Source organism: Colius striatus, chromosome 4 (assembly GCF_028858725.1).
Source record: "Colius striatus isolate bColStr4 chromosome 4, bColStr4.1.hap1, whole genome shotgun sequence".
NCBI classification, from domain to species: domain Eukaryota; kingdom Metazoa; phylum Chordata; class Aves; order Coliiformes; family Coliidae; genus Colius; species Colius striatus.
Window position 1 is genome coordinate 89,247,214 of NC_084762.1, and position 12,279 is coordinate 89,259,492.

General features: G+C 44.1%; 1 protein-coding gene across 1 annotated transcript in view; it reads left to right on the forward strand.

The window, feature by feature from the left end:
* Window positions 1–12,279, forward strand: part of TG (thyroglobulin) — a 166,665-nt gene that overhangs the window by 11,723 nt on the left and 142,663 nt on the right. Inside the window, exons 8-14 of the mRNA XM_061995899.1 lie at window positions 927–1,112; window positions 5,284–6,315; window positions 7,949–8,536; window positions 9,570–9,812; window positions 10,144–10,281; window positions 10,797–10,874; window positions 11,282–11,394. Coding sequence (XP_061851883.1) covers window positions 927–1,112; window positions 5,284–6,315; window positions 7,949–8,536; window positions 9,570–9,812; window positions 10,144–10,281; window positions 10,797–10,874; window positions 11,282–11,394 — 2,378 coding nt within the window. The remainder of the gene's footprint in view (window positions 1–926; window positions 1,113–5,283; window positions 6,316–7,948; window positions 8,537–9,569; window positions 9,813–10,143; window positions 10,282–10,796; window positions 10,875–11,281; window positions 11,395–12,279) is intronic.

The following is a 12,279-nucleotide window of genomic DNA, read 5'->3' on the forward strand; positions in this document are numbered from 1 at the left end:
AAGCTGATCATTCTGAGGAGTCTAGAAAGCATCTTCCCCATTCTGCTGCCCAGAATTGAGTAAGCTCTGACTGCAGCTAAGGATGCAGAGGCTGTCAGCAAAGATGAAGCTGTAACAGCCACAAGATGGAGATGTGACTGCGTTCATCAGCTGCTGGGGGGACTGCTTGGGTGGCTTACCCAGATCTCGCACCACCACCTGAAGCCACAGACGTTAGGAAAGTTGTTGGGCTGCCTTGATGAACAGATTGCTCTGATGAGATGCTTTTACTGCCTTAACCTAGTATCTGAAAAGCTCTCGAAGGTGGGAAATATTTAGGCTGTAGCATTGCAGGTTTATATAAACAAGGAATATTCCTATTGGAAGGATGAAGTCTAATATTGGAGAGATTTTAAGTCTGAAAATTTGCTTTAGGAAGTTTTGGCTTCTCTGCTGTTAAGGACAGTTTGACAGGAATAGAGTCTTCATATCCCTGCAGAAGGGAAAAAAAGGAGTGATCCCAGAGCAAACCTCCACACTCTGGTGAAGATCCTTTTGCAGGAGCAATGCCTCACTCTCTTCAGAAACATTGTGTTCATCTCAGCCTCACCAGTTGTACATCTATCTCTGTTGACCAGCTTTGGGTTTGCACTAGGGTCAGAGCTCACCTGCCCTCCAGCATGGCTCCATGGCAGAGATGCTGCTACTCTGCCTACCCACCACTTTGAAAAACATGTTGAGGTTTTATTTTCTGTTTAGTTTTCAGAAATGAATGCCTACAGCAGAAAACCCTGGAGCCAGTTCTCCAGGGCAGCTGAGAACTGAGAATCCATATTTTTGGCTGGTACTTGAAGCATCGCTGAAAACAGGAAAGCAATGGGATCAAGCAGAGATGGCTCTGAAATGTTAAGCTTTCCCTCCTTAAGGCAGCCTTGCTTTTCTTGCAGGCCCCTCGAGGTGTGAGGTGGAGCGTGCGGCGGCCCTGCGTTACCAGCACGCCTACGTGCCGTCCTGCGCTGCCGACGGAGCCTACGCGCCGGTGCAGTGCCAACGGGCAGGAAACTGCTGGTGTGTGGACACCAACGGCCAGGAGGTCCTGGGCACGAGGACACGAGGACAGCCCCCAGCCTGTGGTATGTACGAGGCTTGGACAGGGGAAAGTGAGGACACCTCACTGTATCTTGAGAAAGAGACCCAAAGGACCAAACCAGTTCCCTCCCTGGCTCTGACAGATTCTAGTGTTCAAAAACTGGGACCTAAAAACTTCACTTGGGTGAACAGCCATGTGCTGATAAATTAGTAAAGATCATGTTAATTTTATTTTCCTTTATGACTGTCATGATTTAGGCCCATCAGGGAACAAAAGACCACAATTAGCCTCAAGTACCGAAGAGGATGAGAATTGCCAAAGGGCATGGAGAGTTTAATTGCCATTTAAAGTCCAGGACAAAACAGAGCAGGCTACTGGGCTTGGGGAAGAAAACAGAAAATAATTTAATGCAACATCAACTAAAACATAACCTTAAAACCCCAAAACATAACCAAAATAAAACAACACAGAGTAGTACAACAATGAAGAGTCCGATCAGCCCTTTAAGACCACCTTCTCCCCACCCCTTCCCTCTTCCTGGGCTCAGAGTCCTGATCCCCGTGTTTTTACCTCCTCCCTCACTGAACAGCTCAGGGGGGCAGGGAGTGGGGGTTTCACTCAGTCTATTCCCCATAGCTTCTGCCCTTTGTCCCTCCTCAGGGCAGGTGGGCTTCGTGCTCATCCTCCCTGCAAGTCCGTGGGGTAACTCACACGCATGGCAGCCCTGCACGGGCTACTCCGACGCGCATTTATCCCAAAGGCTGCAGCTCCTCTCTGCCTCTCGTGTGGGGCTGCTCTGTGGCACACAGGCTCTCCAGCACGGCCTGGGCCATGGCCGTCTCCCCACACAGTCCCTCGCCCGTCCGGGCTCACTCACATGGAGCTGCTGGTAACTCTCGGTCCTGCCATGGATCTCCATAGATTGCAGGGGCACAGCCTACATTCTCGCCACGGCTTGCAGAGGAGTCTCTGGTCTATTGCTTCTCCTTCCTTCCTCCTTCTCTGGCTGAAGGGTCCGCGTGGTCACCTCCATCTTGTATCACTCTGACACCTCCTGACTCGCATTCCAATTCCCGTCCCCTAAATAGTGCTGGCAGAGGCGCCAGATTGGCCCAGCCGGGCCGGAGGTGGGTGTGAACCCAGGAGCCAGGGGAGAGTCCGCAAACTCTTTACTGGGTCTTCACTGCAACCCGCTCCCCCTGTTACCAAGCAAAAGCTGCTCCTTGCTAAACCAGGACAATGACCTTTCTTTAGCCTTTTAGTTTTGCAAACAGCAAGGTTTTTCTTTGCAGCCATGACATCCATCTCCTCACTGCAGGAGCTGGGGTGTTAAGATGGAATATCTGTGATAATACAAAGAAGCCAGTGATGCTGGGTTTGGGTTTTACATCTTTCCTTTGATGAAATGCTGTGGAATTTCTCATCCTCAGCATTTTTTTCCTCATCTCTGTCACTGCATATTTGGCCATGAAAATTGCCAAATATGGTAAAAAAACCCCTGAAACAGTTCAGGAAAGGTGAACGTTTTCCTGGGCCCAGGCTCTGAGAGGTTTCGTGAGGAACACACCATCAAATTAATACTCTAAATGGAAATGACAGCAGAAATGTCCAAGGGCCAGAGGGGAGGAGGAAAGTTAAAAAAATTCACTCCAAAGCACACTACCTAAATATTCAGGATTGTGCTGGAGGGCTGGGGCACTGGGGCTTAGCACGGGGGCTTGGCATGGGGGTTACCTCTGTGAAGGGAAGGGCTCTGTCTGTGAGACACCGTCCTACCACGCAGATAGAGAAGGAGGAACCTACTCCGGGTGTCATGGCTCTGAGGCACTCAGGGTGCTCTGGGCACAGACAGGCTTACTGTGCAATGAAAATGTTAGCATGCTTTCGAGGCTGATCACCAAAGATATTGCAAGGGAACCTCCTAGAGGCTTTGCCATATGTTGAAACTGTTTTTTTCCTCTTTGAACATGCTTTACTGAGCTCTCCTATGATTTTTTAGGGGAGAGGTGGGAATGACTTGAGGCTGCTTGCAGCTTTTGTAGGTGGTCTCAGGAAATTTAAGCAAAATAAAGTGTCTGCAGAGCTTTTGCAGAATAACTCCTAGGGAGGTGCTTTGTGAGGATATAGCTGCAGTCTGTGTTCCATATCATGTCTCCAATGCTGCTCTGCTTTATTTCTCTTTAATATCTTTGACTCTCACACTCAGCAGCATCCATACTGAAGGAGGAAGAGGTGTGGATGTGCGTAGCACATTGGGTACTTGCATGACCTGGAGCACCAGACAATCCTGGTAGGGATGGGCCTCTTTTTAGACCTTTTGCGGTAGATTCACCCCAGCAGTGCTTTTCTGTTTATTCCTTCCCACTCTGCTTTGATTTGATTCAACAGTGGGTAGGAGGGGAGAGTGTTGAAAGTCCATGATATTACATTTTTTCCCCATCAGCATACTTGTGGGACTGTGACTTGTTTGTCCCCAGAGGAATGTTTTTCATCCCTCTTACCAAAAGCCAACACTACAAACAGGAGAGCACAATACTATAGAAAATGCCTTTAAAGGGAACCCATGTAAGAGACCTCAGGCCCCTGCCAGGAACTGCAGAGCAGGACAAGGATGCAAAGGGAGGAGTGTGAAAGATGCTGATCATAGAGCCTCGAATTACTTGCTGATCTGTTTTAGCAACTTTGAAGATTTCCAGCTTTTATCCTTACTGTTAACAGAATTATGACTGCTTTTTCATATTGTCTGAATGGAGAATAACTTGGGATAGTATGGGAAGCCCAAGGAAGGCCATGCTGGAACAGATCAAAGCTGTTTATCCACTATCCTGTCCCCAGCAGGGACAGCAGTGGTGCTAAGAAAGGAAATGTGAGAAAATGGGAAATGCACGTATCTTCCACACATCCTCCTGCAAGTGGGACAGGCCTCAAACTGGAGGCTGAACCTGGATCATTGTGTTCAGCACTCCTCTGTGGAGCCATCTTCCAGGGATTGCCCTTTAAACTTTTACCCTTTCTAGCATCTTCTGGCAATAGATTCCATGATCATAACTACTTCTGGACCATTCTAATTCTTGTACTGTGAAAAATGTTGAATAATAGCTGTCGATTGTAAGTCGTGGAGAATCTTGGTTTTTAAAAACCTTTATTGTATTCTTTTGTCCAACTTCAATGATCTCCTCTACTAGGAAAAAAAAATGTCCTTTTTTGTATCCTTTCTCTATAATTCTGCTACTTCTGCATCCTTTCTCTAGAATTCTGCTGCTTTTCAAGCAAAGGTAACCATGTGGCACTCACTTGATTCAAGCTGCCGTGTGTGTTCCAGAGATCCACTCAATGCCATAACCATCCTATCTGTTTGGTTCTCAGGGTCTTTCTATCTACCAAGTCTTTCCTTTTTTTATGTCTTTTGAGCCTTAAGCTGACATTTGCACAAGTTCTTCCTTGATGATGTGCTATATCCTAACTTGGCACCATTTCTGTTTGTGTATGAACATAGAGATGGCGATGGATGCAGATACACCTATAACATAGCTTGGTCAAGGATATGGGCAGACAGGGCCACTGTTTGTACCCTCACTACCTTGAGATTTGACTATTTGCATTGACATGCCATGTTTTTTTCCTTTAGAGCTCATTTGTGAATTGATATTAGCACATGATTACTGCTAATTTTAACAATTTGTTTTCAAACCTCTTGTAACAAACAGTTCACCGTGAAACTGAAGATCTGGGTAAGGAGCCTCCATAAATTCCTCATTAGGGGGGCATTGGTTAAAGTAACTTTCTGTTTTTCTGCAGTCTATTTCTCTTTCTTAGGTTCAAATATCATGTCTGGATCATCAGAGGTTGTCATTGGAAGCAGACATCCTACCAGAGAATTCACTATATTTTCTTCTTTCAGCCATAGGAACAGCAATGAGAATTTACACTGGGAAACAATAGAATCAAGAAAAAACCACAGGGCAGACAACCCAGATGTGAAGGAATTCTTCCTTTCACTTTATATCTTGGCTGTAGAACTTTATTTATAGACCGTATTCAACAACAGTTTTAATTTCTTTATCTATGTGCATGATGTATAGTTGAGGAGATGGATTAAACTACTCTTTTCTTTGGCTTCTGACAAGAGTGCTTGAAAGATAGCCATAGAGTTATAGATTTTGGAGATTCAGGAATTTGATATTTCTTTTCTGTCTTAAAAAATCTTTGCCTAGGTGCAGAACAAAGGTGCATCTCGGAGAGACGACGGGCCTTGTCGAGGCTCTTTTATGGCCCTGCTGGGTACTTCAGTCAGCCCAATTTGTTTTCCACACCAGATATGCAGTCAAAAAAAATAGCTGGCTTCTCAAGACCCTGCCCTCCTTCCTTCAAGGAGCTATTTCTGGACTCTGGATTGTCATCCCCAGTTACACAAAACCTGTATGTCAGCCAGACACCTGGGCTTGAAACAATCCTTAGTGAAGCCATCACAGGGATGTTCCCATCAAGAGAACTGGCTCAAGTGGCGCTGCAATTTACTGCCAATCCAAAGCGTTTCCAAGAAAACCTCTTTGGAGGAAGATTCTTGAAGAATTTGATCCAGTTTAACTTCACAGGGGCACTTGGTACTAGTGGAAAATACCACATTGGCCAGTTTTTCCCAGAGGAGGATGTGGCAGCTGAAGCATTCTCATTGGAGGTATCAAAGGGGAGCTTCATTTTGAGTAAACCTCTTGTAGGCAGCTTTGGCCACACGGTAACTTTACAGGACAATCAGAATATGCTGAAATTCCTTTCCTCTGTTCTGGAACTACCAGAGTTCTTTACTTTTCTTCAACAAGTGATTTCTGTCCCCAGAAGTGTTGTTGAAGATTTAGGTGAAGTGGTGAAACTGGCATTGGGATCCAAAGACTGTAGTGACGAGTCAAGGGACTTGTTTGTTCCAAGGTGCACCAAGGAGGGGAGATATGAAGAAGTTCAGTGCTATGCAGGAGAGTGCTGGTGTTTGGACACTTCAGGTAAGGAAGTTGCAGGCTCAAGGGTTCAAGGAAAACGTCCAAGGTGTCCCACCGATTGTGAGAAGCAAAGGAGAAGCCTACAAAGTTTGAAGCAAAGCCTGCCTGCAGGATCAGATCTTTTTATTCCCATTTGTACTGAAGATGGAGACTTTTTGCCACTCCAGTGTTACGGGACAAATTGCTTCTGTGTTGATTTGAATGGCAAAACTATTCCAGGAATAAGAGGAAAAGCTGGACAGCCAATGCAATGTAAGTTCTGGGGACTGGGAATTTAAAGCTGTTTCCTTATCGTGTTGGAGTGTTGTGATTCTTTCTTCATATCTGATTATATCTGGAAACGTATGGATGACATCTACAAACAATATTGCCCCCTGACAGGAGGGCAAGTCAGCACTACAGTTGCAGGGCAATAGTGAGAAATACAATGTATGTAAACCTTTAATATCTTAAGTCTTAAAGGTAGACCCTTTTTCTTTTAGTGCATAGGATAAGCACACTCAAAACAAAGGGGGCTGAGGTCTTGCCTTGTTGATTATCATATGTCTCTAGCTAAATACACTAGTGTGTATAAGATCCACAATGCCCACGAGACCTGGAGATATGAGTAACTGAATGTGACCCATGACAAGTGAAAAAGCCCTTTTACTCACTAAACTAGGTCACCTGGGCATGGTCACTGACTCATCCTTGTCCTAAGAACTGAAGAGCTTCAGTGCCTTAAACCATCAACCTCTTTCAATATTTTAGCTCCACAGTATATCCTCAGCTTGGTCGGATGCCACAGGAGTTCAAACATTGGAGAGGGATTCAAAGGCTAATGAGTTTCTCATAAAGGTCATACAGTCAGACCAGAAAAGTGAGTTGCAGATTGCTTGCCAGACATCAATTTGGCATTGCAGCTTTCTTACAGTGTATGAACTGCCTCTTCTAGCCCTTCTTCTAGTGTCATACAAAGGAAGAAGGAAGCACATAGGGATATTTGTCTTTCAAGATTCTGTGAACTGAAAATGGCACATCAACAGGGAGAACAGATCAAGAGAAGAACATGTTTCTCATTTTGGAAGGAGTAGCTGAGTATCCAGCAAATGATAGTGGTGCATAGTGAAGGACCTCCTTTGAATAGCACTTGGCAGAAGTAGCGGGGAATGTATCACATTAGTCTGAGTTGGTAGTGGATTTATATCTAGCAAACCATCTGTAATGCAATCAAAACTAAACAAGTTCATAATTCTCTGGTGCTCAAACAGAGATGAACTCCTATGTTTTGATAGATTTGTAGAGCTGCTTGGTGACAAAATGGCATTTGGCTCTGGAGATGGCAGAAAAGGCTCCCAAAATTAACTCACTACAGCATTTTGAGGGATGATATTTTTATATTCAACTGCAACATTCAGTAGTTAATAGGAAAAGAGGACAACAGAATCTGAAAATTCTGGTTAGGTCCAAGGGGAAATAAACTCAGTATTATCCTACTGTTCAGGTGGTTGCTTTTGCGGGGATTGGCTGAATAAGAAGTAGCTGCCAGATTATCAAATGCATCCCAAAATATCTAGTGGATAACAGATTCAGGAAGGTGCTTAGTGGCACCAAGCACTTGTCCCCTCCCAGTAAGAAATACAGGCACCTGATGGACTCAAATATTCTTAAAAATCACATTATATGAACCTTTCAGGGCTCACATGCCTTTGGAAATCTTCCCTGGTTCAACATGGGATCGTGGGTTCAGCTTTAGCCCCCTGGTTTAGAAACCAGAACTGTTGTTTGTATTGGGATTAGTGACCAAGTTTTGGCAATGGTGTTTATAGTACCTGAGGAATAAGGGTATTGTATGTCTTCAGAGCATTCTTAAGATGTGCTATGTTTGATTTTTTCTTTTCCCCAGGCCCAAGTGCTTGCCAAGTAACAGCTGGTCAGGAGTTTCTAAAGGCTGTGAAACTCTTGTTGTCAGATCCAAGTGCTCTGTCTCAGCTCCCCAGCGTTTACCTCCCTCAGTGTGAGGTGGAGGGGGCCTGGAGGCGGGTGCAGTGCAGTGGCCCTCCTGAGCAAGCCTTTGCCTGGTACGAGAGGTGGATTGCAGAGAACAATGAAGGCAAACCCCTGCCCTTTGCTAATCTATTGAACATCATAGCTGGATATAAAGAGGCATCTTCCAAAGGTTTTTCAGATTTTATTAAAGCTTTGTATGAGGCTGGGCACCAGAATGTCTTCCCAGCACTCACCACGTATTCCTCCTTCACTGATCTCCCACCTGAAGTACTGGAAGGAAACTTGACCTATACATCTGAGAACATTTTACTGGATCCATATATATTTTGGCAGCTTCTAAATGAAGAGCTGACCTATTACCCAGGACCATATACTGATTTCAGCATTCCATTAAGCCATTTTGAACTTCGTGATTGTTGGTGTGTCAATAGCAAAGGAGAAGAGCTGCAAGGAACAAAGACAGAAGTGAACCAGGTCCCAGAATGTAAGTAACAGAATTTCTTGCACAAAAATAGCAGTATTTCTGGTCTTTGCCCTGAAGCCACAAGAGGAAAGTCCTTTCAAGTGCTGTGGAGTAGGAAACAGTGACTTGTCAGGTCATCAGTACAGCCATTGTCACTGGCCACCAATGGTGGAGTAACTCATTGTTGGTAAATAAATGGTCTCTCAGCTTTGGGAATAAGGAGGAATAAAGTTCCATATCAGGTTTGTGTAGATTTTACAGCTTGGAATTTGGACATATAATGCTTTTGCAGAAGATACTTTGCCAGGTGACAAAGGACACATTGAATCCAGAAACAGCGTATGCAGTTTTATCATCACAGGATTAAAGTGTGATATAAATGACTTTCAAGAATGCCTTAAAATGAAGTAAGAGGAGTTTTCTTTACTACTCCTTAGTACACAGTCAAGGGGAATGGATAGAAGTGACTAGGAGAAGAGTGAGGCCATCACAGAAGCTTGGTAAGCCCTTTGTCTGGACACCAAAGCTGTTGGGGCCTCTCAGAGTTTACTTCAGCAGATAGACTATATTATAAATGTAGTCACTAAAATCATTCATACACACCACTTATCACATAGTAATTTTCCAACTATGAGGAAGAGACAGGACAATGAATGGCAAACTTCCAAATGGGCATGGAGTGCAGAGATGCCAGCTCTGTGGGAAAATGGGGAACAAAGGAGACGAAGTAGGTTGGCAGAGAGTTACTTTAAGACAGAAATTTTCACTGAGCTGGTTCTGTGTGTTAAACTGCTATTTCTGAATCTCTACTCTTTTCTGGAGAGTGGCCTGAGACTTTGAGAATGTTTGAGTGATTCCTGGTACTCTTGGACCTCTGCCGTTATATAGCTAAGCATTGACAAGTCTCACTTGTTTGCTTGCTTCATTACACAGTTCAAAACCCAGTGGGTGCAGAAGGAAGCAGAAGGTGCTAGTTAAAAGACCGGCTACTTTTCACATGCAAATTTTGACTGGATTTAGATGAAAGGCATTAATATACCCTCTGCTTCTACAGGTCCTGGTATATGTGAAGGTGTTAAGCAGGAAGCCATGAAATTTATGGAGGAGGCAGAGCAGCTCATTCTGTCATCAAATCGTTCCCACTTTGCTTTTGGTGAGAGCTTCTTGATGGCAAAGGGAGTCCAGCTCACAGAGAAGGATCTCCTGCGTTCTGCTCGGCTCTATGAGTTAGAGGTGGTGGTCTCTGAAGAGCTGTTATCAGGCAGTGACTATGCTCTCCAGCTGGCTGCACAGTCAGGTAGGTGAGAGATAGATGAGAACTTAATTAAATGGATTAATGCCCAGAATCTGTGCAAGACTACTCTATGTCAAATTCAACTTTGCTGAAAACCAGGTGCAACTCAGCAGGTATAATTAATCAGTGTCATGAACCTGTCAACCCAAGAGCTGATTTCAGTTATCTTCTATGTGTGACATGATGCATATATAAGATCTGGACACTTACTAGCTTTTATATACTTGCAGTGTTTATTAATTTGTCTCCTAAAGCACAGGGAACATTCAGGTGTTTGCAAACATGCATTTAAAATGCTTGCCACTAATAGCTTTCTTTTATTTATCTTTTATAGTCTTACATTTCTACTGGCAGAGCCACTTTAATTCAGAACCTTCTGCTGGGGAACCAACACAGCTGGCATTTCTCCCTTATGTCCCACAGTGTGATGGCCTGGGAAACTGGGAGCCAACTCAGTGCTACGAGAGCACAGGTGAGCAATTGCTAGCAAGATACTGTTGTCTGTCTGAACAAACAAAAGCAAAGCATAATTCTAATAAAAAGATGGAAAACCTGTACTCCTGCATCCAAACTCAAATAGCAGCTGATCAGGGCTCAAAAATCAATTAACATTCAGTTGCTCACTGCTAGTCGTGTTCTTTGGGGGTCAGTTCAGGGCTGGCAATGCTTAAGGCCTTCATTAATGACCAGGGTGATGAGATGAAGTGAATTCTCAGCAAGTTTGGGGATCATACCAAATTGCTGGGAATAGAAAATCTGCTGCAGCACCAGAGCTGCAATGGGAGAGTCTCACCATAGCTGCTACACTTCCATTCTCACCCCTCCTCTCAGGTGTGGCCTACTCATGTCTACAGAGCAGATTAACTATGACTTAGATTTACTGACCCACTTCCTATAGTGCTACTGAGGATGAAAATCTTCCCAGTACACAACAAAGTGTATTTCAATGCAACATCTGAAATAAAGCTGCTTTTCTTCCCTGGCCAGGTCATTGCTGGTGTGTGGATGAGAGAGGACGTTATGTCATGGATTCCTTGGTCTCACGCTCAGCAGAACTTCCCAAATGTCAGTTGATTCCTTTCTTCCTAAATATTTATCTTTACCTGTTCTTACAAATTTTAGTGTTCTAGTATCATATACATGAAGCAAGGCTTGTTTCTAACCACTGCAAGAAGAGAAAAGGGGATTTTATGCTTATTTTCACTATGATTTGATGACCCTCTACTGTTGGTGACTCTGCTTGAGCAGGGAGATTGGGCCACATGCCCAACCAGATGTCTCCAGAGGTCCCTTCCACCCTCCATCATCCTGTGATCCTGTGGTTATAAAACACCAATCAGGAATTGCCTGTCTGAGACTGTATCAGAGCCTAATGGAAATGTGCAAAAAAGCTGGGGATGTGCTACTTTCTCTAGCTTAGATTTGAGAACTTGATTTTATTTTAACCTACATATATGTTTTCCCTCTTGCAGGCCAGACATCATGTCAGCGATCTCGAGCCAATGCCTTCATTTCCAGCTGGAGACAGAGTGGTTCAAAGCTGGAGGCTTCTACAGATGATTTGTTTGTCCCCTACTGCCTTGAGGTGACTTAACATGACTGAGGGGGGAAGAGAAAAAGTTTCCTTGATTTTACTTACACTGTGCCAAAGGCCTGTACAATTTCAATCTGTGCTCCTTAAGCATCCCTTGTGCATTCCTATTAATATGAAGGAAAAATTAAGACAAAACTGAGAGCAATGTTTCCCTGCAAAGTCAGAATTTAAGTAGTTTTCAGGTGAAGACTAGCAATGGGAAACTGTATCCTTGCCCCTTCTTCCCTCCTATAGGATGGCTCTGCCTAGGCCTTTTGCAGAGCTGTGCATAAAAGGCACAACTTGATTGACTAACACTTGGGGAACTCTTTATTCCTGATGAAGAGTGAGAGGAAGCTGGTTACAGACATCCCAAAATAAAGTCCATCATAATCTCAAAACTGGGCAGTGAGCAGGACAGAGCCTCAAGACAGGCAAAGAACAGACAATTCAAACCTAGATTATACCAGAACTTAATCTCAACGGGCTTTCAATCTGCATACTGCTTCCCTCGGGACCTGGTATTTAATAAGGTAGACTATATTTTAATATTTAGTGCTTCTTTTCAATGTGTTTCATTAATGGATAAATGTAAATATAATAAAAAATTTTAACCAACATTTGGATATGGGTTGTAGCATGTAGCATGACCAGAGGACTGATTATGTCTCTGTACTCAGCATTGCTGAGGCCTCACCCTGAGTGCTGTGTTCAGTTTGGGGCTCCTCACTACCAGATGGACATTGAGGTGCTGGCATGTGTCCAGAAATCGACAACAAAGGTGGTGAAAAGATTTAGGGAAGACATGATCACTCTCTACAACTACCAGAAAGGGGATTGTAGTGAGGGGTCAGTCTCTTTTCCCAAATAACGAGGGACAGGACAAGAGGAAATGGC